Raw genomic sequence first — 24,900 nt, 5'->3', positions numbered from 1 at the left:
CACAACTGACCTGGCACAAAACGCCAGTCACTGATACTGACTTGGGAATGGGGGGGAAGAGAAACTCAAACGGCAGTCGTGCAGCCTGGCCGAGGGGGCAAGCGGGCAAATTCACAATACTTGCTTATCTGGGCCAATCAGTGCCCAGGGAGTGAAGGGGATGTTGTCACAGCGGAGATGACCCCCTTCGTGCAGTGAGTTGGCATTCATTAAACCAAATGTAATATTGTGAATCCAGTCAGGACCCACGACCAACAGCCCAGTAAGTCGCTCAAAAGGGAAATAAAAGGTGCAAAGCGACGTAATCCACATATTGTAGACCTCCGCATTAACACGAGCAGGGCACCATCTGTTAGAGTGCATTTTGTAATGCATGTGCTACAGTAGTCATTCCAACAGATCGTACATCACAAACATTTGTAGCATTAAAATACATTACTACAAAGGTTTATTTATTTATACGCCATCTGTTGGAATGATAAGTGCAGTGCAGATCACTCTGTTATGTGCCATTTATTATGGGATTTGGAAAGAAGTGTTAATGTTTGTGAAGCGCCATCTGTTGGAGTGACATGCAGTGCATTTTATCACTGAAAATGTTTGTGAAGCGCCATCTGTTGGAGTGACGGAGACATAGCAAGCGAACAGACAGAGACACCGACAGCAGAAACGATAGATTTAAAGTAAAATAAAAAGTTCTCTCGCCGTCACACCAAGTAGCTTGCATGACCTGTAAGCAGACAGGCTGAACTTGATGCCATCACTTTAAATGACATTGGAAGTGGCACACGGCTGCGTGTTTCTGGGTAAGATCTTCATGGAAACACGGCGACGCACAAGCGCCAATGCTTGTAACAAAACGATAACAGCGTCACGGCAAGAAGCAAAAATATTTAAACTTTTAAAGGGAAGCAGACGTCGTATTCGGATTCTTCTCTTCAGCCAGTTAGTCAGTCAGTCAGTCATTATCCAACCCGCTATTTCTTAACCACAGGGTCATGGGGGGTCTGCTGGAGTCATTCCCAGCCAACACAGGAAGCAAGGCAGGAAACAGACCCCGGGCAGGGCGCCAGCCCACTGCAGGGCACACACACACACGGGCCAATTTAGAATCGCCAATGCACCTTACCTGTATGTCTTTGGACTGTGGGAGGAAACTCACGCAGACACGGGGAGGACCCGGAAAGCAAATCCAGGTCTCCATACTGTGAGGCAGCAGCACTACCCACTGTGCCACCGTGCTGCCCTTCAGCCAATTAGATGTGCAAAAAAAAAAAATGTCAGGAATTCCTTGAAAGAAAAAACTCCCATCATGACCGGCTGTCGCTCTTTCCAGTGCCACCCCTTTAGTGTGGTGACCCCCAGGTATTGGTGTCTCCATGCCATCCAAGGGAGCCAAACTCGAGTCTCCTGTCCGCCAACTTCATGTTTCTTATGTTTAGATGGGAGCTGGAGCCTTAGACCCCCCGTCTCCCTCCCTGTCATCCATGTTCTCTTTTTTCGTGGATGGCCACGGCACACACGATTATGCACAAAACTGCAATCGCACAAGTGAGGCGTGAATGCAGACGACGTCTTTGTGTTACACGTGTGGCGGCTGCCCGATGGCGCGGTGCTTTGTGTTTCAGCTCAGGGCAGTTTAAAGGGGCAAGCAGCACCCACCATCACCTCTTGTGCTTCTCCTTTTTGTCCCAATTAAATAACGCCGGCTCTTTGCTTTTTTTGCAGCTCACAGGTGTTGCAATCGGCGCTGTGGCGGCCATTTTACTGGTTGGCGTGGCCGTGTTCTTCATCTACCGGAGGTTCATGCAGCCAAGTAAGTGGATTTTATGTTGAAATCATCCCTGGAGGAGGAGGAGGAGGAGGAGGCCGAGGCCTCCTTTCACTTTCCAGTCTGGCGTCTTACCGCCTTTAAGTTGCAGCTTTGGTCAAAGTGATGACGGGCCTGCTGGGTGTTCTTGATATTGCAGAGGAGCTGCAGCCTGGGGTGCCCCGCTATCGCTTTCGAAAGAGGGACAAAGTGCTCTTCTACGGCAGGAAGATCATGAGGAAGGTAAGACATTTCTAACACTCTGGACGAGAGCGGGCCATTCGGCCCAACAGAGCTCGCCAGTCCTACCCACCTAATTCTTCTAAAATAACATCAAGTCGAGTTTTGAAAGTCACTCAAGTCCTCTTGTCCACCACACTACTTGGTCGCTTGTTCCAAGTGTCTGTCGTTCTTTGTGTAAAGAAAAACTTCCTAATGCTTGGGTGGAATTTCCAGCCGTGTCCCCCCAACGTGTTCTTGATGAACTCTTTTTAAAGTCACCGTCTCGATCCACTGGACTGATGCCCTTCATCATGTTAAACACTTCAGTCAGGTCTCCTCTTCATCTCCTTAAGACTCAGCTCTTTTAATGTTTCCTTCTCTGGTGCTGCTGTGTCTTTATGGAGACCCAAACTGCACCCAGGACTCCAGCAGAGGCCTCACCAGCGTGTTATAAAGCCTGAGCAGACCCTCCTGTGACTTGAACTGCACATGTCAAGGCACTATATAACCTGACAGTCTGTTAGCCTTCTTCATGGCGTCTGAACACTTCGACTCGATTTCCTGACCTCCCATTGTTTGTATTCATACCTAACATTTTGACTTCCTATGGTTAGTTCTTTACATTTACTGACATTAAATGTCTTCTTCTTCTTCTTTCGGCTACTCCCGTTAGGGGTCGCCACAGCAGATCATGTCCTCGTCACACCCATCACCTCAGCACATCCATAAACCTTCTCTTAGGCCTTCCTCTTCCTCTTGGCAGCTCTATCCTTAACATCCTTCTCCCAGTATACCCCTCATCTCTCCTCTGCACATGTCCAAACCAACGCCATCTCGCCTCTCTGACTTTGTCTCCGAACTGTCTCACTTGAGCTGACCCTCTAATGTCCCCAAGTCTAATCCTGTCCGAACACTCAATGCCAATCTTAGCATCTTTAACTCTGGCACCTCCAGCTCTGGCTCCTGTGCCACCGTCTCCAGCCCATATAACACAGCTGGTCTCACTACCATCCTGTAGACCTTCCCTGTCACTCTCGCTGATACCCGTCTGTCACCAATCACTCTTCCTCTCCCACTCCACCCTGTCTGCACTCTCTTCTTCACTCCCCGTTACTCTGTACTGTTGATCCCAAGTATTTAAGCTCATCCACCTTTGCCAACTCAACTCCCTCCATCCTCACCATTCCACTGTCCTTCCTCTCATTCACACACATGGATTCTGTCTTGGTGGTCCTACTGACCTTCACTCCTCTCCTCTCGTATCTCCACCTCTCCAGGGTCTCCTCAACCTGCAGATCACAATGCCATCAGCAGACATCACAGTCCACGGGGACTCGTGTCTGATCTCGTCTGTCAGCCTGTCCATCACCGTTGCACTGACATTAATCTTCATCGTCCACAGATCTGCCCGGGCCTCTCTGCTCTCCAACTCCTTCTCTAAAGCTGATGATTTTCTCTTCTCTTCTGTAGACCGTACGTCGTTGTCTCTTATTATTTTACATCTCAGATGTCTCCCTTAAAGGTTTTCCAGTGCTGTGTCTCTCCCGGTGTCCACATAAACTCAGTCTTTGCCTGACGAAGGGGCCCAAGTTGCCTCTTAGCTTCCATTTTGTAATCTTTTTGAGGTGTCGTTTTGCTTGACTTCTCTTTGCATCCATAATGGCTAACGTGGCACAACACCCGAGCACCAGAGAGCACCCTCAGAACAGATGGGTGTTTCTCCAGCCTTCACTTTTATTTATTTTGTTTTTCAAATATTTTGGATTTACGAAGCATTGAGACCCCCGCCAGTCTCTGTGCACGTCATCGTGTTGTAGATGTCATTTCAAAATGGGTGAATTTGCTCGTTCTGCCCATCGGTTTACACTCAGTAACACAGAATACCAAAGTGAAAAGGTGTTTTCAGAGAGGGTCACTTCTTGTTCTTCTTCCTCCTCATCTTCTCCCATTTCTGTGTGCTTGATGGGCCTTCTCCACAGAGCTCATCCTACACCCAAGCTGATTGGACCGAGTCCACCATTAGGAGTTTAGCTAACGTTTAACAGCCAGGTGCCCTCGCTGGCACTAACCTTATCTGTTTATCAAGGCTTGAGACTGGCACCAGGCTGACTAGGTTTGCCCCCACAATGGCTAGATTGTTTTCAGAAAGGGGCAGGTGCTTGGGTACCAATTCCCCCAACACGAGGTTTGATGTTGCTCTCCGAATTCGTTTCCATCAAAATACACAATACCTACAGTGGGATAGAAAAAAATCCATCCATTATCCAACCTGCTATATCCCAACTACAGGGTCACGGGGGTCTGCTGGAGCCAATCCCAGCCAACACAGGGCACATGGCAGGAAACAAACCCTGGGCAGGGTGCCAGCCCACCACAGAGTAAAGAATCCCCCCCCTTTGAAATATTCCCATTTGTTTTGCTTTCCAGCCTTAAATGAAGACACACAAACTTAATATTTCTTCCCAGCTTTACTTCCTCAATGCCACCGCTAACATCCAAGTGAAAGACATCACAGCTACAGTTCAGAAAAGTGATAAAACATCAAAACAAGACCTACTGAGATTAATAAAGGACCCCCAATGTCACTGTCATTTTGTTGACCCCCTTTTGCTTTAATGACAGCCATGAGTCTTCTCTATCAGCTTTACACACCCAGACTGAGCCCACTCAATTTTTGCCCCCCACTCTTCTTTACAGTTTAACTCTTCAAGTTCGGTCACATTGGATGCTGAGTGTTGGTGGTCTGCTATCTTCAGATCTTTCCACAGATTTAGCTCTGGGCTCTGACTGGCCACATCAGGACATTCGGCCATTGTTTGCTCAGTTTTGGGTCGTTGGCGTGTTGAAAGGTGAACATTCTGCCCGTCTTCACCTTTCTGGCAGAGGGTAGCAGGTTTTCCTCCAGAATTTGATGGTATTTTGCCTCATCCATTGTTCCTTCTCCCCTAATGAGAGCCCCAGCCCCACAAACAGGATGCTGCCCCCTCCATGCTTTACTGTCAGTGTGGCGTGTTGTGGATGGTGAGCTACATTGGTGTACCGTTTGGTGTTAAGTCAAAATAGTTTGATTTTGGGCTCATCTGACCATCAGACCTTTTTCATCCACTTGGCATCAGAATCTTCAAGGCTCAAACGAGCCTTCATGTGGCCTTTCTTGAGTAGTGCGACCCTCCCGAAGAAGGCACAATGGTGGAGCGCTTGTCAAATTGTTGTCACGTGTGCACCATTAATGACCGCTCTTTGCCATCAAATCCTGTAACTCCTTCACAGTGGCCATTGGCCTCTCTTCCCAGTTTCCTCCTTGCTCTTCCATCCAGTGTGGAGGGTCCTAGTAGCCCCAAACACTTCTTTATGTTGGACTTTACTGAGCTCCTTGGGATTGATAAAGCCTTTGAGTTGTTTTTGTCTCCATCTCCTGCCTTCTGTCCGTCCACCACTCTACCCCTGAGATCTTCTGAAAGTGACCTGCCACCCATAGTCAGGTGTTTGCTGTCAGTGGCACTACCAGGGAAGGGAATGAATGGACCAGGATCAGCTTAATCACACTCATTACAACTGAGCCAGTAACCGCAATGGAAATGGTGGGCACTGACACCTGATTGAGTTTGGGGGAGTGGGGTCCTTTATTATTTCTTCTTTTTGATGTTTTCTCATTTTTCTGATCTGTAGCTGTGATGTCTTTCACGATGTTAGTGGTGGCATTGAGGAAGTAAAGCTGGGAAGAAATATCAGTTTGTGTGTCTTCATTTAAGGCTGTAAAGCAAAACAAATGGGAATATTTCAAGGGGGATTCTTTTCTGTACCCTCTGTAAACACACAGTCCGGCCACGTCTGTGCTGGCTGTCGCTTCATCAATACAATACAATTTATTTTTGTGCAGCCCAAATTCACACAAAAGAGTGTCACAATGGGCTTCAACAGGCCCTTCCTCTTGACAGCCCCCCAGCTTTGACTCTCTAAGAAAACGGGGAAAAACTCCCTAAAAAAAACCCTAGTAGGGAAAAAAATGGAAGAAACCCCCAGTGGTTAAGGGTGTCCCGTCAGCGTGACTGAAACACCATCCTACACCTCTGCCAAGACCTGAACACAACATGTGGCCCACCCAAAGCTGACAGAGGTGTCGGTTCCACAGATTCAATCACTTCCTTCATCAGTGAGCATCTCAAGCCCGCTCTGATAAAATACCCACAAGTCCCTGCTGTAGTACCGCCACATCAGTGAGTGCTGATTGGTGCTCAGACAGTTAGGAGGAGGAGGAGGCTGGGGAGCCTGAGCCACACCCACTGCATGACAAGCCACCTGAATTGGGACCCGAATGAGGCAGGTGACACCTCAGCACCATAATGGGGCAGTGTGAGGCTTATTTGCCTGTGGCTGGAGTGCCAGTCCTGCCACCAGCGCCTGAGGACCTGCTTACAGGGCTGGGTGCCGATTAACATCATAATTGCAGGTTAAGGGTCTCGCTCAGGGGCCTAATCTTACGATGGCTGGCACTGGCACAGCATCTTGTGCTTCTGCTTGTGCCCGTCACGTCCCACTTGGATAATCCCTGTCTCGGTAGGAGCGCTAAGTTCGAGTTATCTTCTTTTTGCAGCTCACTGGTGTTGTAGCCTCAGTGCCACCACTTTGCCCAGATTGATTGATTGATTGACACTTTATTTGTCCCCAAGTGGAAATTACAGAAGCTTGAGAGAGAAAGAGAAATGTATAACCATCCAATATCCCACCTGTTATATCCTAACACAGGGTCATGGGGGTCTGCTGGAGCCAATTCTGGCCAACACAGAGCGCAAGGCAGGAAGAAATCTCAGGCAGGGCGTCAGCCCACCGCAGGAATTACAGTATATAACTGATATATAATTAATTAAACAAACACGGACCCCCTAAACGCACATAAGAATCTCTGGCTTGGCTACTGGGGGACGGCTGTAGGTCTGACCCGTCCAGCTGTTCACATTTGAGTGGTCCAGCTTGTTGTGTCCGCACGTACCGTTAGACGTTGCTTCAGAACGACTTCTCTGTCTTTTGGCGAGTTTCAAAATGAACATCAGCAGGGTGCTGCGGCCGCTCCTTGGCGCTAATGTGGACACCCTCAGTCCGCCATTCCCAGTCCGGGTCGCACTTTAATTGCATTGTGCCCTTGTCTCCTTCATGAGTCTCCAGACGCGCTCCTGCTTTTACCGCTCTGTCTGATCCGATCTTGAAAACTAGCTGGTGCTCCGCAATAAACAAATGCCACAGTGCCAGGGACAGCCTCTGACTCGCCATGAAAGCTGATTTAAAAGCCATCAAGCAATCCACAGTTACGGAGACGGGCCAGTTGTGAGTCCTCTGAGCTGGTGCTGTGATGAGGTGCCACAGTCCGCGGTGATCACACGTCTATAGCAGGAGGATAAGAAGTTAATTAGCAGCACCAGCAGGTCACTAATTAAGAGAAGGGTTAGAATGAAAACCTGCAGCCACTGCGGCCCTCCGGGTCTGGAGTTGGGGACTCCTGCTGTCGACCTACAGGTGCAGGCAGCCCCCCTTGGGTCATGCAATTCTATTTCAGCTACAAGTCCATTCCGATGACCAATAGAATACGTCTGCTGGCCAGTGAAGGCGCTCAGGTGCCACCCGTCCTCCAGCTGCTTTGTTCAGGTGCCACCTGTCTCTGCCCGTGACGCGGTTTACGGCCCTCGTGGTGTCTGTGCCAAGTCATAACAAGGCCCTGTTCTACATTTCACATTCTAAGTCGGTACTTAATACTACCTCCTAAAGGCTCGGGGGTCTTTGGGGCTTAGAACGTTAGAGCAGTGCAGATGAGGAGTGGACATTCAGACCAACAAGGCTCTCCAGTGCTGTCCTCCATTATAACATCAAAACACGACTCTTCTTACCAGTAAAGTAAAACGTGCCCCCAAAACGCCATCCCCGATTACATTTAATTTGTGGACTCTTTGACATATGAAGTGTTTATCACCTTCTGTCCTGAATGTCACTCATTTGATGCTCCGTTACACATTCTTTTTTTTTTTTTAAACCACATAAAGCCCCTAAATCCTCTTTCTGTAGGACGGTGGTCTCCCATCTTGTATTTTAGTGCCCACGTGTAACAACTGAATGGCTGAGCTGCAGTTTAAAGTAAAACACTTCATCGATCATCGTCTGCCTTCAAGGGCCCGGCGTCCCTGTGGCGGCTGAGATCCCGTGACAGCGCCGGGTTCCTAAAGGCAGTGGCGTCTCACGTTTGCCTCCGTTTTGATGGCGACCGCATCATTGCCGATCGGCGGAGCATTTCAGAATGATGGCATCATAAGGGAAGGACTTTCCGGTCCTTTCGTCATTCAAGTGACAATCCTCTGCTTCAGATTATTTATGCCGCTGAACTCATGTTAACTGCTCGCTTGCAGTGTGAATTGTGAATGTTGCTGCCAGGCCTGATCAGTTGAAATGAGGGTGGCACTGTGGTAGCCCAGCACCCTCACAAGTAAGGAGACCAGGGCCCACCTTCCAGGTCTGGCCCTAGTGTGGTGTGTGCGTGTGTGTGTGTGTGTGGGGCGCCCTGTCCAGGGTTTGTTCCTGCCTTGCACCCTATGCTACCCGGGATAGGTGCTGGCACCCCCTCATGGGCCCAGTCTGGATTAAGTGGGTTAGAAACTGAGATGACAGAAATGACAACACCAGAGTGAGTTCAGTGCAACGTGTGCCTGATGGTTGCTTGTCTTGTGTCAGGTCTGAGCCGACTGACTCTGTGTGTGTGTGTGTGTGTGTGTGTGTGTGTGTGTGTGTGACTGGATGAGAGTGTCCAGGAGTGCATGAGGGGGTGCGTCTCCTAAAGTGTGTGAAGTTACTGCTCAGTCCTATCCGAGGAGCCCCTCGTTTTTAGATGTCTTCACATCCTATGCCTTCAGCAGCCAGCAGGCGGCCCCCCTGCCTCATCGGCGTCTTTGACTTTGGCCTCATTTCCAGAGACCCCCGAGGCGGCGGCGGTGGCACTGCATTTTGATAAAGTGCTGAAAGTTGGTTTTGCACCTAGCAGCTCATTACTCAACGTCTTGCTAAAGTAGAACAGCCGGCTCCTTTGCCGAATGTCTCGTGCTTCCCCACGGGATCAGGCAGCTTCTGGCACTGCAATCTGTCTGCTCGGCACAAGAAGGGAAAGAGAAGTGGCAGCCATTCCTCAAATCTCCCTGACTGCCCGCGCGGCGGGGTCACCTCTGAACGAACAGCACGAGTACAAGCAGGCCAGCGTGTCGAGCCGCCCCTAGTACCCTCCTCTAGTACCCTCCTAGCCGTACAGAAATGGAATGGTCAGGGGTCCTGATTAGGGGTCCAGGCATGTGCCATCAGTGCACCCCACCGCCTCACGCCCCCTCCGCACTCTGTGAGTGGGTCACCCTACCGTCACCTGCATGCGAGTCTGCCGTGACTCTCGTTGATGATCGTCTGGCCAGCGGTCTCACTGGTGTTGGACCAGAATGTCTGTTTACTGGGGCAGCAGCCCCCCAGCAGGTGACGCCTGTCAATATTCAAAGATTGAAGCTGCTGAGAATAAACAGAATCGTGCAGTCGTGTGAAAAAGTAAGTACACCTCAAGATTTGATCCTCATTTAGACAACGTCTTCAGATAAAGCTGATGTGATGTAACAAAAATCAGGTCACGGTTATGTGTCATGTGTAGGCCATCGTATAATTGAAAAAGACGTGTGGAAAAGTAAGTGCACCCCTACGTTTATCACAAACGCCTCGGGTGCAGATGATTAGAACTTTGTCTCTTATTTAAACCTTGGACGCAGAGTTCGGTTTGCCCTTTGTTGCCGGAGTGTGTGTTACCTCCATGCTGAGATCGAAAGAGGTCAGTGAGGCCTTCAGAAAGAAGGTTCCAGATGCCTGCAAGGATGGGACGGGGACTGTGAAAGATTGACTATAGAATGTCGATCACCTACAATTGGAGTAGATTTCAAACATCTGCCAACTGGTCCGGGCCATGCCATGCCATGCCCCAGCACGTTCAGTGCCAGATCAGAACACTGGCATGGTGGCACCGTGGTTGCGCTGGTGTCTCCCAGTAAGGAGACTGCATGTTGTTTCCTTTGTCTGTGTGGGCTCCCCTGCCACAGTCCAGTGACATGCAGGTTTGACCCCAGTGTGTGTCACCCACTGATGGACTGTCCAAGGGTTGTTCCTGCCTTGGGCCTTCTGCTTGCTGGGATCGGCTCCAGCTGCTCTGTGATCCTGCTCTGGATAAGCAGGCTTGAAAGGTGGATGGGTATCGTTACAAATTGGTGTGTGTGGCACCAACAGGGAGTGTGCCCGACACAGACAGACACAAGAGGCATAAATACCAGCACATAGGACTTTACCGTTCTTTTTCGCCTTCCCCGTTTCCCACAAGTATTACACTGTCCCACCAGCACGATTTAGCACAAGGCACAACTCTTCTCTTCTCTTTTCTTCTTCTTCTTCTCTTGCTCTCTCTCCCTCTCTCTTTTCTCTCCTCTACTTCTCCCAGTCAAGCTTCGTCTTCCTCCTCCTGACTCTGCCTCACCGATTGTGTCTGCTGACCCCTTGTATAAGGCACCCAGATGTGCTCCAGGTGTCCAATGACCTACTAACGGCAGCACTTCTGGGTGTGGCAGAAGAAATACCCATGAGCCAATGGGGCCCACTGACCAAAACTCCAACTCCCATGGAGCCCTGCGGGAGTCCCAGGCACCGCTGCAACCCAGGGAGCTGCCATCTAGCGCTCTGGCCACACTTGCTCCCCCGGTCCTCCCAGTGTGGAGGCATCCCGACCAGGCAAGGGCCCCGCCTGTCTGTTAACGATAGAAGTGAATATCCACGTTAAGAACAGGCGGCCAGGCTGATACTGGAGGTCTGAGCTTGAAAAGACCAAAGAGAGGCCCCCTATGAGGAGCCCCCCTACACATTCAGACGCAGACTAACATCAGATTCAGTGAGGGGTCCTAAAAAACTGTGCAGTGCTGTGGAAAAGAATTGCCCCCCGATGGCCTCAGCCCCGAGCTTCAGCACTTCATCTCCCAGTTATTACCCATCATTTGATATCTTAGGTCTGCCCATCGGTAGGTTTGTGGGCGCCAGCTGCTCATTTAGGGTCCTGTCCGCTGGGTTCAGGTCAGAACTTTGACTTGTAATTTGCCTCCTTGTCATAGCCCGGTGATGCTGAGGGTCACAGACAGGTGAGGGGACATTCTCCATAAGAATATTCACAGAAAGTGCATCATTTATGGCTTTCTCAAGAGCGGCAAGTCTTCAGAGCTTCCAGACCCTCCATGTCTTATTGTAGACTTGATGTTCCTACTGTTGACCACCCAGCGTAGCGGCCTTGTGTTGTCCAGAGTGTTCTCCTAGTGACTCGTCTCTCGTTGTTCCAGAAGGCTTGGGGATCATCCAGGAGTTTCTTTGTTCTTGGATAGCAGGGGTTTCCACTATGAATCCCATTTTCTTCCGTCTCTTTCTTATCATGGAGTCGTGAACGTTGACCGTAGCCTGCCATTCTGTGGATGTTCTCCTAAGGTCCTCTGTGACTTTTTGAATGAATCGCCGCTGTGTCCTTGGGGTCGTTTGGACAAGTTCCCTTTCATCTGAAGATGCCCCCCTCTGTCCCACATGTTCTCCAATTGGAGGTAGTGATGGAGTCTCTGAGCTTTGCAGATGGCTTTGTCACCTTTTCTTTCCTTTTTCCTCTTTTTTCCTCTCCTCTTGATGAATGTCATTGATCGACGCCTGTTGTTCTTCTACCAGCCTTATGGTGACCATGTGGCTTTCATGTTGGGGGTCCAGCATATGGTGACAGGGGCTGGCTGTGTTCAGTCTGGGTAGTTGAATAATCAGTGAACCTTGGTCATGTGTTGGAGTGAGAAACTAAGGGGGGCATTACTTTTTCACACAGACTATACTGGTGTCACGTAACGTGTTTGCGTACTATAAAGAGACAAAGCACAGAGAAAGTGTTTTGGGGCACCGCGAAGGCCAACCTCATGTGTTATCAGACACAAACAACTTCCATGTTAAGTGTTGAGTCACGTTTAGTATTCTAAACAGGCTGTCCAAGATGGCGTCATTGCTGGTTCTGAGGCATTCTGGGAGGAAGAGGTGGGCAGAACCCAGGAGTGACTTCATCGGTGGAATTGTGTCAATGTTCCTTTCTGCAGAGGGAAGAGAAAAAGAGAAAATGTTACTGCGTAGCGCCTCCTTGTGTATGCCCTTCTCCTCCATAGCCGGTTATTCTAATGCCCACCCCGATTCTGTAATAGCATCTGATATTTACGCACAGGTCTATGACGTACATTAAACGTGTGTTTTGGACAGTGTCCCCCTAAATTAAACATGTGTCAGACCCCAATGGCCGCTTCACATCTGGTTTTCTCTTTTGTTCAGGTGCAGACCTTGTCGGCCACCTCAGGCACCAGTGGCAACAGCGCGCCCCGACAGAGGAGCAGGAAGCGGCTCAAGATGTTGTCCCTGGCTGGCAGGTGGGTGGTTTGTGTGCCCGTTCCTCAAAGCTGACTGCCACGTGGGCTCTGGCCGCACGCTTATGTGTGATATGTCATTGTGTCTTTGTCAGGATTTTAAGAATTCGCCGCGAGCCTCCAACCCTCCAGCCTAAAGAGCCGCCCCCGTCGCTGCTGGAGGCCGACTTGACGGAGTTTGACGTGAAGAACTCCCACCTGCCCTCCGAGGTGCTGTACATGCTGAAGAACGTGAGGTAAGAGATGGGCATGAAATGGCAGAACAGTGGTAGGGGGGAATGGTGATGACAAGCTCGACATCGATGATGCCAGGCCTTCAGACTGGGGTCCTGTACTGACCCCCCCTACCCACGGTGTGCGACCTTCTCCGCAGGGTCCTGGGACATTTTGAAAAGCCGCTTTTCCTGGAACTCTGCAAGCACATGGTGTTTGTGCGCCTCCAGGAGGGAGAGGTTGTGTTCAGACCTGGCGACGCGGACGACAGCATCTACGTGGTGCAGGAGGGCCGGCTGGAGCTGTGCATTCAGGACAATGTAAGTAGTGACGCAAGGGCTGCTGGGATATGCGGATCACGAGCAAACCCACGCTTATGTACTCCTGGTTTGTGTCCGGCAGGATGGGACGGAGCCCGTGGTGAAGGATGTGCTGCCGGGGGACAGCGTCCACAGCCTGCTCAGCATTCTGGACATCATCACGGTAAGGACCACCAGAACTTGAATTTCTTTTTGAGGGCGACCATAAATATTCTGTGTGCGGATTATGGATGGGACAACGCCGTCCTGCAGGCACACTGAGACGAATGGTGGCACCGTAGTCCCGGCCCCCCCTGCCTGCCGTTATCTGCCTGAGATGATGGAGAGTCAGGTGGCCAACCTCGAGATTCTAGAAAGTGGGTCACAGGCTTCAGGAAGCGCTCCTGACAGCTCAGGTGCCTCTACTTTAATTGTGTACTTGTATTCCTCCAACACCTGGGGACGGACGCGTCACTGCGCCATTGGACTCCAGGGGGGCCGAGGGGAGGCTGCAGAGGCTCATGAGTAAAAAAAAAAAGGGAGAGCAGTGACGCTCTGATGCGTCTCCTCTGGGGACACGCGCCACCGTCTTTAATCTCGTCCTGCTCTCCTGAGGCAAAGCCTGCACTGAGCAAGGTGACTGCTGTGCAACAGCGCAGGACAAAGGGACGAGCGAGTGACAGCAACCTGAATATTTAAACAGAAGGGGAGCAGCGCCGGGCCGTCTCCTCGTTCGGCGAAATTAAACGCACAGTGAGCCTAAGGTTAATGATTTGTCTTAAAGTAGGGGACTTGTCTCCTCGGGCAAAATCATCGTCTCATAGGACGAGCTCAGGTGGCCCTCACCAGGACAGTCGTGAGGCCAGACGCCAAATCCCTGGCACTCGCTGCTGCACAGATTTAAAGCTGTAGGACTCGTCTCTGTTACGACACACGAGAGGGTCGACGATTATTATTATTGCGTGCGAGATGATGAGAGTACGTAGAAGGTGAGGGTCGATATACCAGGCGGCGACACGAAATCAAGCAGCCGAAACAAAGTCAAAAGTTGAAGCTCAAAGCTGGGAAGCCAAACGTATCGCTGGGGCCGCCTTGAGTCAAAGCCCACTAGCACTACAAAGCCCGAGGGGTAACTTGAAAGTGCGTATGACGCCATACTTGTGTGTCACGTGATCAATGCCGGGTTCGTCACGGAAATAAAGAAAATCAAGACTGAGTTTCTAAATTCAATTCAAATGTTAAAATTTGATTCTTTGATAACCCAACAATGGACACATCACTAGATGGGTGGTTTGATGAAAGGTCTGTGCAGGCCAAACCCAGAAGTTAAACCAAAGCCTTAAGTGGTGGCACAAATGATTATACTTTATTAATCCCGAAGGAAATGATTTGATACTCCTTGGGGTCAGAGCGCAGGGTTAGCCATTGTACAGCGAGAGCCTCTGGAGCAATTGAAGGTTAAGGGCCTTGCTCAAGGGCCCAACAGAGTAGGATCTCTTTTGGCAGTGATGGGGATTCGAACCGGCAACCTTCGGGAAATTATTCAAAGTATAACACGGCAAACTCTTGGGGACAAATCCTCAGTCCTGAAAGAAGCGTCCCAGTGCGGCCCGTGCTTAAATACGGACGCACTGATGATGTCATACAGGCTAACATCAGGGACACGCCCCCTGACAGCCGTCTGTTGCATCCTAGCAACAGGGCCAGAAAAAGTCAGTGCAGTTAAAGAAAACAAAATGGCGAATCCAACACATACAGCGATTCATTTTTGTAAAGCGAATACAAGAATTAGCAACAAAACAGATCCAATATTTAGAATTACATAGAAAACTTGACCTGAACGTCAATAACAAAAATGATTAAACTACAGAAAATCTTTAACAGCAAGGAGCCGGGCTCTCACACTGAGCCAGTCGCTCATCCTGCCAGTCTGTTCTGGTGATGGTGCGCCATGTTAAACAAAGGTTGCTGATTCAGTTGGCCTCCTCGTTTCTTACAGGGTTACCCTGCTCCGTACAAGACGGTCAGCGCACGTGCAGCCGAGTGCTCCACCGTCCTGCGGCTGCCAGCCACCGCCTTCCAGTCCATTTTTGAGAAGTACCCGGAGACGCTGGTCCGTGTCATTCAGGTACGTCGCTCGGCATCCTCGTCTGCTGTCTGTGTCTTTAATGCCAGGCAGGTTTGTGCTGATGGCCTCTGTCTTCATTGTGACCTGCAGATCATCATGGTGCGTCTTCAGCGCGTCACCTTCCTGGCTCTCCACAACTACCTGGGTCTCACGACGGAACTTTTCAACCCGGTAAGACGTGGGGTCTGCTAAGAAACGTTTCTGTTTTGAGGGCAGGGAGGCTCCATCACGCAGGTGGGACAGGAGCATTTGTGTTCCCTCGGAGTACCCCGGGGGGTCTTTATTGGTGTGAGTGGGGGCACTTTAGAGCCATGCCAATCTGTCTCTCTGACGCACAATGTACTATATATTGTGCCCATTCAGGAGAGCCAGGCCATTCCTCTTGTCTCAGTGTCCAGCGTGATGGCAGGTGGCAGTCCTGGACGCAGTGCTCGGCGCCACATATCCACTGCACCCCTAGACGAGGAGGAGTGTGAGGTCGGGCCGGCTGGATCTGGTGACGCAGGTCAGTTCCGATGGGTGGGCATTGCAGTCTCTCGTGGTGTGACGTCAGCTTACGCTGCTGCTGTCTTTGGCATTTTGCAGAGTCGGTTAGGCAGTTGTTGGTGGAGTCTGCCTCGGCCAGTTTTAGGAGAGTCCGCTCCCAGTCTGTGCCATTAGATACCGAAGGTAACTGTGTTTCCCCCGATTGGTGTAAGCTGCCCTTGACCCAGGTGCACCGTCAGCTCACTTTTTTTTCCCATTTTACTAGTGTCACAAGGTCATGGCAAGACCGACCTCGGCATGGCATACGAGCGTGCGAGAGTGAACGTCACCCAGGAGGAGGCGCCCCCGAGTCCTGTCACTTACAAGGTAAGCCTGCTGGTCTTCAGACTGCACACTTCCGCCTGCCATGCTCAAGTCTTTGTGGTTGATGGCCGCCAGACTCGTTAGTAGAGGTGAGGACACCAGAAGCAGTGTTGGGTAATGTGATAAATGATTACAAATCGAACATTTTGGGAATCACAGCTCTGCTTGCCTCGTCCTGTTATGCCAAGAAGCAGTTCAAGCGATTGATTACTGCTAGTCACTCAAGCATGCCATCCTCACTCATCCTCCCTTTCAACGAGAGCAACTCATCGTACAAAATATCAGTAATTTGTTTGTGCCGTCTTATTCTCTTTCCTCGTGGCTTACCCATCTTGTGTGATCTGTGCGATTCTGTTTCCCATCACGCGTGTACAAGCCATTCCGAGCTAACGCTGAGTTTTGATAAGTGTGATTTACTGGCCATCCCTGATTGTCTTCTCCAGGTCCTCAGTCCTCGCGCCTTGAACTTCCCACTACGTTTAATATTTTGGATTTAGTGGCCGATGACATCACAGGTTTTGACATCACCTGAATATAATGCGCTGTAATCCTCTCAGATGCTTACACTGCACTTGTCATTTACATACTTGAGTATGATGCAGCAGGCCCCACTTCCGGGCTCCACAAACGTTGCCCTCTAAATTTTGTGAACCAACACCAGAGGTAACGTGGCTTTGGCTCCGGGTGTCTGTATTGCGTTGTGATATCCAACACAACGAAGCACAAAATGGGGCAGTGGGCTTACAAACACCACACAGAAACATACCAGGCCTGCCAGACAGGCCTCACCCCAGGCTGCACTTCCCCAAACTGAAAAGAGCTTTAGAAAAATTTGGATGAGAAAGTAAACCCGACCATCCTAGCCATGTAATTTCTCCAAAATAACATCAAGTCAGTTCCTTCTGTCCACCAGACAACTTGGTCACTTGCTCCTCGTGTCCCTTATTTCATTCTACAAAGTGTTAACATTCGTGAACTCCTACCATGTCGCCAAGTTCTTGTTGATCTTATTGTAAAGTAACAGCTGAGATCTCCTGCACTGATTCCCTTCGTAATTTTCAACACTTCAGTCGTCTCATTTCTTAAACTGAAACGGTTTGACTTCTTTAATTTCTCCTCACGGCTCGTCCCGTGCAGTCCTCAAGTTAGCCTTGTTGCTCTTCTTTGGACTTTCTCTAGTGCTGTTTTGTCTTTTTGTAGCCTGGAGACCTAAACTGTAGCCAGTACTCCAGATGAGGCCTCACCATAACGCCTAACCCTAACCCTCCTCTGACTTGTACTCCACACATCAGGGCTCCATATAGCCTCACATTCTCGTAGCCTTCTCAGTGGTCAGACCACCGTGACTCCCAGGCCCGTTCACGTTTCAGACCTCGCATTGCGTATTCAAGTCTTCCTACGAGTAACGCTTTACATTTACTTAACGGTACGTTTCATTGTTCATAAATCTACTGAAGTCTGTCCATCTGTGATGACTCGGCTGCCTCCTGACTCTCTGCCCTTCCACCTCATGTGGTATCCTCTACAGTCTTAACTCGCTCATCGATTAAATTCTTATCATTTATGTAAATTAAAAAGAGCCGCAACCTCTGCAAGACACCACTAATTCTGATGGTCCTTACGCCGTTGTCCTTTGTTTCCAGTGTGCAGCCAACGTGACACAATAAACAGACGAAAAATCAAGAAAAACATTTGGGGAAGCTTCACCGTATAATGTCCGGTGTTCAGGAATTCAGAAAAGACTGTAGATTGGTCAGAGGTTGCAGAAACATTCGACAACACAAGATGGGCAGTTGGGTTATTTAAATAATGGCGGTAGGAAGGAAGTTGAGGGCAGACAGAATACGAGGTGTGGCAGAAAAGTAATGAGACTGGCAACACTAAGCGATCTGGCAAGGCTGCGCTGTTGTCCTTGACAGAGCCCGTGTATCAGTACCCCCATAGCTCAGTGCGAGTTTCAACTCCTTCCGTTAACTACGTGATTTTTGTGACTGCTATTAGCGAAGTTGTGTTTTTGGTTGTGCGTCACGCAAAATGGAACAGCGGAATTTGGAGCAACGTTGTGCCATTAAACGGCAAGTGTGACGTTTGAAAAGTTAAAACAGGCCTATGGGGAACATTCTTTATCCCGAGCTCAAGTTTTTTGCTGGCACAAATCATTTTTGGAAGGCAGAAAACACGTTGAAGATGAACACCGTTCAGGGAGGACTTCAACTTCGAAAACCAACGAAAACATCGAACGTGTGAACACTCTTGTGAGATCAGACCGTCGTTTAACATTAAGAATGTTGAGTGAACAATTAAATTTGAACAGATTTACCGTTCATCAAATTTTGACTGAACATTTGCACATGCGAAAGGTCTGTGCCAAAATGGTGCTGAAAAACCTCACAATTGAGCAGAAGGACAATCGAAAAAACAAGTGTCTTGATCTTCTTGACAGAATCGCTAATGAGCAAGATTTCTTTAGTCGTGTGATCACAGGTGATGAATCATGGACCAAGAGGCAAAGTCAGGAGTGGCACACTGCAAACTCTCCTCGACCAAAGAAAGCTCGAATGAGCAAATCGAAGATCAAATCAATGCTGATTTGTTTTTTTGACAAAAGGGGAATCGTCCACAAAGAATTTGTTCCTCCAGGACAAACTGTCAACCAAGTTTTTTATAAAGACGTCCTTGAAAGGCTCAGAAAAAGGGTCATTCACGTGAGACCAGACATTGCAGACAAATGGATGCTCCATCATGACAACGCCCCATGTCACACTGCCCTCTCCATAACAGAATTTCTGACCTCAATAGGCATTCCTGTGGTCCCCCAGCCCCCTTATTCACCTGACCTCAGTCCGTGGGACTTTTTCCTAAACTGAAAAATGTCCTCAAAGGACGTCATTTCGGGACTTTAGAAAACATCCAAAAGAGTGTAGCGGACATGCTGAAGACCATACCGGTTGAAGACTTCCAGCGCTGCTACCAACAGTGGGAACAACGTCTCCATCGGTGTGTAGCTGCCCAAGGGAACTACTTTGAAGGGGATAACATTGATGTTTGAAAAAAAGAAAAACTTTGGTAAATAAAAAAATCAGTCTCGTTACTTTTCTGCCACACCTCGTATGACGTCATCGTGACTGGCTAGAAGAGACGTCGTCAGAGGTGGGCCAGTAGTGACGTCATCAGAGGTGGGCCAGTAGTGACGTCGTCATCAGAGGTGGGCCAGTAGTGACGTCGTCATCAGAGGTGGGCCAGTAGTGTCGTCGTCAGAGGTGGGCCAGTAGTGTTGTCGTCAGAGGTGGGTCAGAAGTGGTGTTTTTATAATGAGCCAGTATAGATGGTACCAAGTGGGACTGAAGCGGAAAGGACTGGTTAATCTTCTGTTGTTCTGTTAAAAGAGAGAGAAAGGTGTTAGCGCTTTGTTCCAATCCCTTATCCTTTAATTTTCATGCTCACTTTGACCCTTTGGCTGCCCCCAAAGCACACGTGTGTGACACCAGTTAGGCCTCTGCCTCAATCCTCACTTCTTTTAGTTTGAGTTCTAACCTTTCCTGTGGCAGCTTCTCAAAAGCCTTTGGAGAATCGAGCTGAACAATGTCATGTGCTCCTCTCTGATTTTCTAACTTTGTTGCTTCCACCTCCCCGTCTGAAGCCACACCGGCTGCTCACCAGCACTCCTGTTGTTGACGTGACGCACGTTAAGCTTGCTGGTCTGGAGTTACCCCAACCTGCCCGGTCACCCTTTCTATAAACCAGGGTCATTTTTGCTACTTCCCAGTCTTTAAGAATTTTCCCTGTGTGCTTTGGGGGCTTACAGTATGGCTGCACTCGTGTCAAACAAACACCTAGCAGCACTTGACATGAAGTAGAGGAGAGCAGTCAGCTGCGTCCGGCGACTTAATGACGTGTCCTCCTCTGACCGACTTGGACAACTCAACCTGTTTAGTCTCAAGGAGTTGGGGGGGCCTCATCCGGGTCTTCAGACTCCACAAAGACATCGATAAAGTAGATCACACACTCGAGGACACCTTGGAAATGAAGGAGAAGTGCATTTAGGGCTGAATGGTCTCCCCTCCACTGAGTCAGCATCTTAACACGGCGGAGTGGTCCCGTTGGAAGTCAAGACCACCCACGGCAGTAAAGGTCAGAGGTGAGGGGTCCTGACAAAGACTGACCCCGTCAACCACAAAACTTAATGGTGACTCACGTACTCGAGGACACCAGTGGACACTAGGAGCAACTGCGTTTAGGACTCAAGCCTGGAAGCTGTCCTTCATACAAAGTGTTGTAGAAATCTGGAACCAAACTACCAAGACATGGAGTCCGGATGAGATGAGGAGACCCCTTAGCCTTTAGCTAAACGGGCTAATGTTAAAGCTGAGTGGCGCAGGCCCCTTCAGCCCTAATGAAGGCACTCGGAGACTCGGGACAGGCAGCAGAATCAGACTTTATTGTACTGCGCACATTCAGACTCCACTCAGATGGGACAATGCAGCAGTGGGCATCTTTTACTTTCATTACCATTCTTATCATGTCGGCCATTATTCTTCCTCATCTGACTTCCATCATTCCATTTCTCCAGTCCTGCCTCAAATTAATTCCAGCAGTAATTGTTAGCTGCACTCTGTCCATCTTATCTGTTTGATGATGGCTGTTCTTTCTCCCACCATGATTTACAACCCAAAAGTCCACATTACCTTCTTTTAAGCGAGGGGCCCATTCTTAGGCTGCCTAAGACGTCTGACCTTTGGCTTTTGAAAAACTGGTGTTTTCTGGCTCCTACAAAATAATAAGGAATATGTAGTGTCCCACACGTGCGATTAGGAGAGAGCTGAGTGGACCAAGTAGGAGTAATTATCTGCCAGGCCAGGGGGTGGCGGGGTGCGCTAAACCTTCTTCAGTTGTGTCTGCAGGCCAAATATGGGAAAACCCACCTCATTTAACAACAACGTCACTTCCTGTTTTCGGCTCCCAGAAAGACATCACTTCAGGTTCCAGAAGGAGGCAATCCTGCCGACTACACCAGTTTGAAAGAATGAGTCTCAGCGTACTGGAATGGGTTGGGGCAGCCACCCGTATATTGTCCCTGGCTGCAAAAAGGGTTTTGAGACTGGCACTGATGTGCAGAGGTTGAGTTTCAGGGTGAACTGATTTAGTGGCGGCTTTAAAGGGTGATACCGGAAGTGGTGTCATGTGAGGCCGGAAACCGGAAGCGATGCCTTTCTGGGCACCAGAAACGGAAGTGACGTCATTCTTGTCGATGGAAACGGAAGTGACGTTGTTGTTGTTGTTAAATGAGGTTGGTTTTCCTGTATCTGAACTGCAGAGACAACAAAAGAAGGTTTAGCGCACCCTGCCACCCCTGGCCTGGCAGATAATTACTCCTACTTGGTCCACTCAGTATCTCCTAATTACACATGTGTGACAGTAGGCATAAGTCTATTAATCCTAACTATTAATGATTAGTATAAAACAATGCTTATTTGCTCATGTGTTTATAATACTTTTCTATTATGTGTAAATTACCAATTTTAAAAATGCAGTTTTCTGTACTAGCAGCAATCAAGACTGAATGGTCTCCTCTCGTTTGTCAAAGTTCTTATGTTCACTTAACCCCCTTAAGCACTCTAAAGCTTACAAATAAAAACCTCTCTGATTGCCCCAAAAAGCGTTAAACCTCTGATCCAAAACAAGACAAAGCACTTGAAGATTTGTTAAGGATGATTCACAAAAAAGGAAAGGAAACAGGAACAAACCTTGAAGGTAAACGAATCCGATCCACTAATCCAAGAGCCAGGGGTCAAACCAGAGAGTCCAGACAAGTATAACAGGAACAACAAGCCACCATCACCACCCCTGAGGCTTCTGCTTAAGTACTGCTGGCCTGGCACCCCAGCTGCATGACCGGGTGGCCCCGCCTCCTTGGGCTCTACCTACAGTAGGCAGGGCAGATCTCATCAAACACAAAAGGTAACGGAAATCATTAAAGTACAAAAGCAGAGTTAGGAACACAGCAGCTGAAATGATTTATAAACAACAGCAAAGGCCACACAAACAGAAAATAAACTCCAGCCAGGGTGCCAACTGTGGCGGAGCCCAAACTTCCACTGGTGAGCTTCTTAGGACACACCGCTGCGATGTGCTGACCTCTGAGGATGAGAACTGTAAAACGGGAGCGGCGGTGATGCTCTCAGGGCAGTTTTGCTTCGTCCCTTTCAAGCAATGCAAATCTTTTTTTTTTTTTTTGTTTGAAATGTGGCCAAGTAGGTGGCATGGAGGAGTCATGTGATTTCTTGTTTCTTGGTGCTTCTTGTTCATTGAGCTACGGTGACTCGTCTCATTGGTTGTTCTCTCCCAGTCCATCCTGAAGAAGAGTGTGACGATGCAAGAGACGCCATCTGCCGTCATCCACTATACCGGGTCGGGGGACAGCCCCAGTGAGGTGCCCCCGAGCAAAGTCAGTGCCATTTTCGAGGCGGCCAAGAAGGATCTGCTGACACTCATGAAGCTTAATGTAAGTGTTCTGACAGAACTGCACAAGTTTGAAAATGAAGGTCATTGTCTCTGGCGCATTAGGGACGTACTCTGAGAGATGCAGCTTCCTGTTGTTGACAAAGAATTTTGTGCCTTCTTGTTGGTGGTCCGCCATGTGAGGTCCGGAGCTGTCACTCTCTGCTCCTCCATTTGTCACCATGAAATGTTGTGTGAAGTTGAGGGTCACACATTTCTCAAACTCCGTCTTTCTGGCAGGACCCAAGTCTGCTGAATGGCCGGGTGACCCTGCACCAAGTGAAAGCTGGCACTGTGGTTGCACGCCAGGGAGACCAGGTAAGTGTGGTGTGGTGGGATTTCTACTCGTAGTGTGCATCCTCCGCCACTCATGATGCAACCCTCTACACTCTTGCATTTCTTTGTGGCCCCCCAAGGATGTCAGTATCCGTTTTGTCATCTGCGGCCTCCTGCACGTATACCAGAAGATGATCGACCGTGAGGAGGAGACGTGTCTCTTTGTCACACACCCGGGGGAGCTGGTGGGGCAGCTGGCTGTGCTGACCGGAGAGCCGCTCATCTTCACTGTACGTGCCCACCGAGACTGCAGCTTCCTGTCTATCACTAAGGTCCACTTCTATGAGTGAGTAGCTTGGGCACTGCCCCTCGTTCACCTGAGAGTGGGTAACATTCAAGCAGGCCTGAAGGGGTGTGGTGGCCTTTGTCCATGAGACCTCCGTGAGCTCATCAGGAGAGGATGGACTAATGCCCAGGAAGGTTAAGACCCCTTCGGTCAGGTTCTGTCGGCCATCAGATTCCTTCTTCTGAGAGATTTTCTGTCTCTGTGAGCTCAGCTGAGGCAGGGTGGTGGTCTGTCTTTCTGATTCTTATGGTTGTGCCCACAGGATAATGCGCCAGGAGCCCAGTGTGGTGCTGAGTGTGGCTCACACGGTGGTGAAGCGAATGTCGTCTTTCGTACGCCAGGTTGATTTTGCTCTTGACTGGATGGCAGTGGAAGCTGGCAGAGCGATTTACAGGTACATCTGACTAAAGGGGGCAGTGACACGCGAGCCCGGAGAGGCGATGACGCTGCTCTTTCTTTGGGGGTTGGCTTTTCATTTGTTCTCCCCGTTTGTTTTTGGCTGCCGTCCACAGACAAGGTGACAAGGCGGAAAGTACCTACATTGTCCTCAACGGTCGCTTACGCTCAGTCATTTTGAAGGACAACGGGAAAAAAGAGCTGACTGCAGAGTACGGCCGAGGGGACCTTATTGGTGTGGTGAGTCAGAGCGGACCTTCCCCAGGGGTCTTGGAGGAGAGGCAGCCGCTGACTTGAGCCTGTTTTGTATCTGCAGGTGGAGGCACTCACTCACCAGCCCTGTGCCACCACAGTCCATGCGGTGCGAGACTCGGAGCTGGCTAAACTCCCAGAGGGGGCCCTTAGCTCCATCAAGAGACGGTACCCCCAGGTGACGTGGCAGAAAAAAGCCATCTAGAGTTCCCCTACCCTGCTGCCATCTGGCTGTCCTAACCTCTGTGCTGTTCTTCTGTCCCACTCAGGTCGTCACCCGCTTAATACACCTGCTGGGTCAGAAGATCCTGGGGAACCTGCAGCAGGTCAGCGGCCCCCTTGCAGGTCAGTCTGCAGCCGGTGCAAGCCCCCCGTTAGTGTCCGTCTCGGCCTTACCCGTCCACCTTTGCTTGTGTGCAGGTCGAGGCCTTGGTCTACACACCCCCAGCAGTAAGTGGGACGCTGGCAATCCGTCCAGTAATCTGTCCACCGTTGCCATCCTTCCGGTGTCTGAAGAAGTGCCCATGACAGCCTTCAGTCTGGAGCTGCAGCATGCCCTGGGAGCGATTGGTGAGTCGGGTACGCCTGGGCAGAGAGCCTGGCATCATTTTAAACCATGGAGTGGCTTAATGTTAAAGGAAGTAGGGCTTAGTGTCATCGATGTACGGAGCATTCCATGATGTTTGGGACAAAGACACATTTGTCCTTCGTTTCCACCTCTGCCCACAGTTTAAAATTACAAATCAAACAATTCAGACATGGTGATTAAAGTGTGCATTGCAGGCTTTCCTTTAAGGGGGCTTTGCATGTGCTTTGGTCCCAAACATTATGGTGGGCTCTGTACGCCCTGCCAGTGGTTCTGACATTGTCGGGTGTTTGTTGTTCGTGATAATACATCAGACGTCATCAGTCATTGTTTTATCAATCCGAGGGTCACCCAGTCCTCACTCCCGGCCCCCTCCATTGTCCTTGTATGTCTGAACTCACCAGTCTGTCACAAAGACAGACAAAGTAAATGCAGCCGCGTTTTATGGTCAGCGTCAGGGGTGACTGCTGCTACTGCAGTTAAAAACTTGTCAATTTGACCCCAGGTGACAAGACAGAGCGGCCAAGCAAGCAGTAGGGTGTACACGTTT

General features: G+C 49.7%; 1 protein-coding gene across 2 annotated transcripts in view; it reads left to right on the top strand.

Moving 5' to 3' along the window:
• The window catches only part of pnpla7b (patatin-like phospholipase domain containing 7b), a 52,110-nt gene that overhangs the window by 8,345 nt on the left and 18,865 nt on the right, over window positions 1-24,900 (top strand). For both annotated transcript variants that reach the window (XM_039775998.1, XM_039775997.1), the window contains exons 4-22: window positions 1,729-1,816; window positions 1,971-2,053; window positions 12,416-12,510; window positions 12,603-12,743; window positions 12,881-13,040; window positions 13,123-13,203; window positions 15,019-15,147; window positions 15,238-15,318; window positions 15,511-15,652; window positions 15,733-15,816; window positions 15,899-15,999; window positions 22,343-22,498; window positions 22,735-22,812; window positions 22,911-23,116; window positions 23,379-23,510; window positions 23,629-23,752; window positions 23,829-23,942; window positions 24,034-24,109; window positions 24,185-24,334. In XM_039775998.1, coding sequence (XP_039631932.1) covers window positions 1,729-1,816; window positions 1,971-2,053; window positions 12,416-12,510; window positions 12,603-12,743; window positions 12,881-13,040; window positions 13,123-13,203; window positions 15,019-15,147; window positions 15,238-15,318; window positions 15,511-15,652; window positions 15,733-15,816; window positions 15,899-15,999; window positions 22,343-22,498; window positions 22,735-22,812; window positions 22,911-23,116; window positions 23,379-23,510; window positions 23,629-23,752; window positions 23,829-23,942; window positions 24,034-24,109; window positions 24,185-24,334 — 2,221 coding nt within the window. The remainder of the gene's footprint in view (window positions 1-1,728; window positions 1,817-1,970; window positions 2,054-12,415; window positions 12,511-12,602; window positions 12,744-12,880; window positions 13,041-13,122; window positions 13,204-15,018; window positions 15,148-15,237; window positions 15,319-15,510; window positions 15,653-15,732; window positions 15,817-15,898; window positions 16,000-22,342; window positions 22,499-22,734; window positions 22,813-22,910; window positions 23,117-23,378; window positions 23,511-23,628; window positions 23,753-23,828; window positions 23,943-24,033; window positions 24,110-24,184; window positions 24,335-24,900) is intronic.

This window comes from Polypterus senegalus, chromosome 13, assembly GCF_016835505.1.
Source record: "Polypterus senegalus isolate Bchr_013 chromosome 13, ASM1683550v1, whole genome shotgun sequence".
Lineage (NCBI taxonomy): Eukaryota > Metazoa > Chordata > Cladistia > Polypteriformes > Polypteridae > Polypterus > Polypterus senegalus.
The sequence above is the reverse complement of the archived record's forward strand: the minus strand, read 5'-3'. Positions and strand labels throughout refer to the sequence as shown.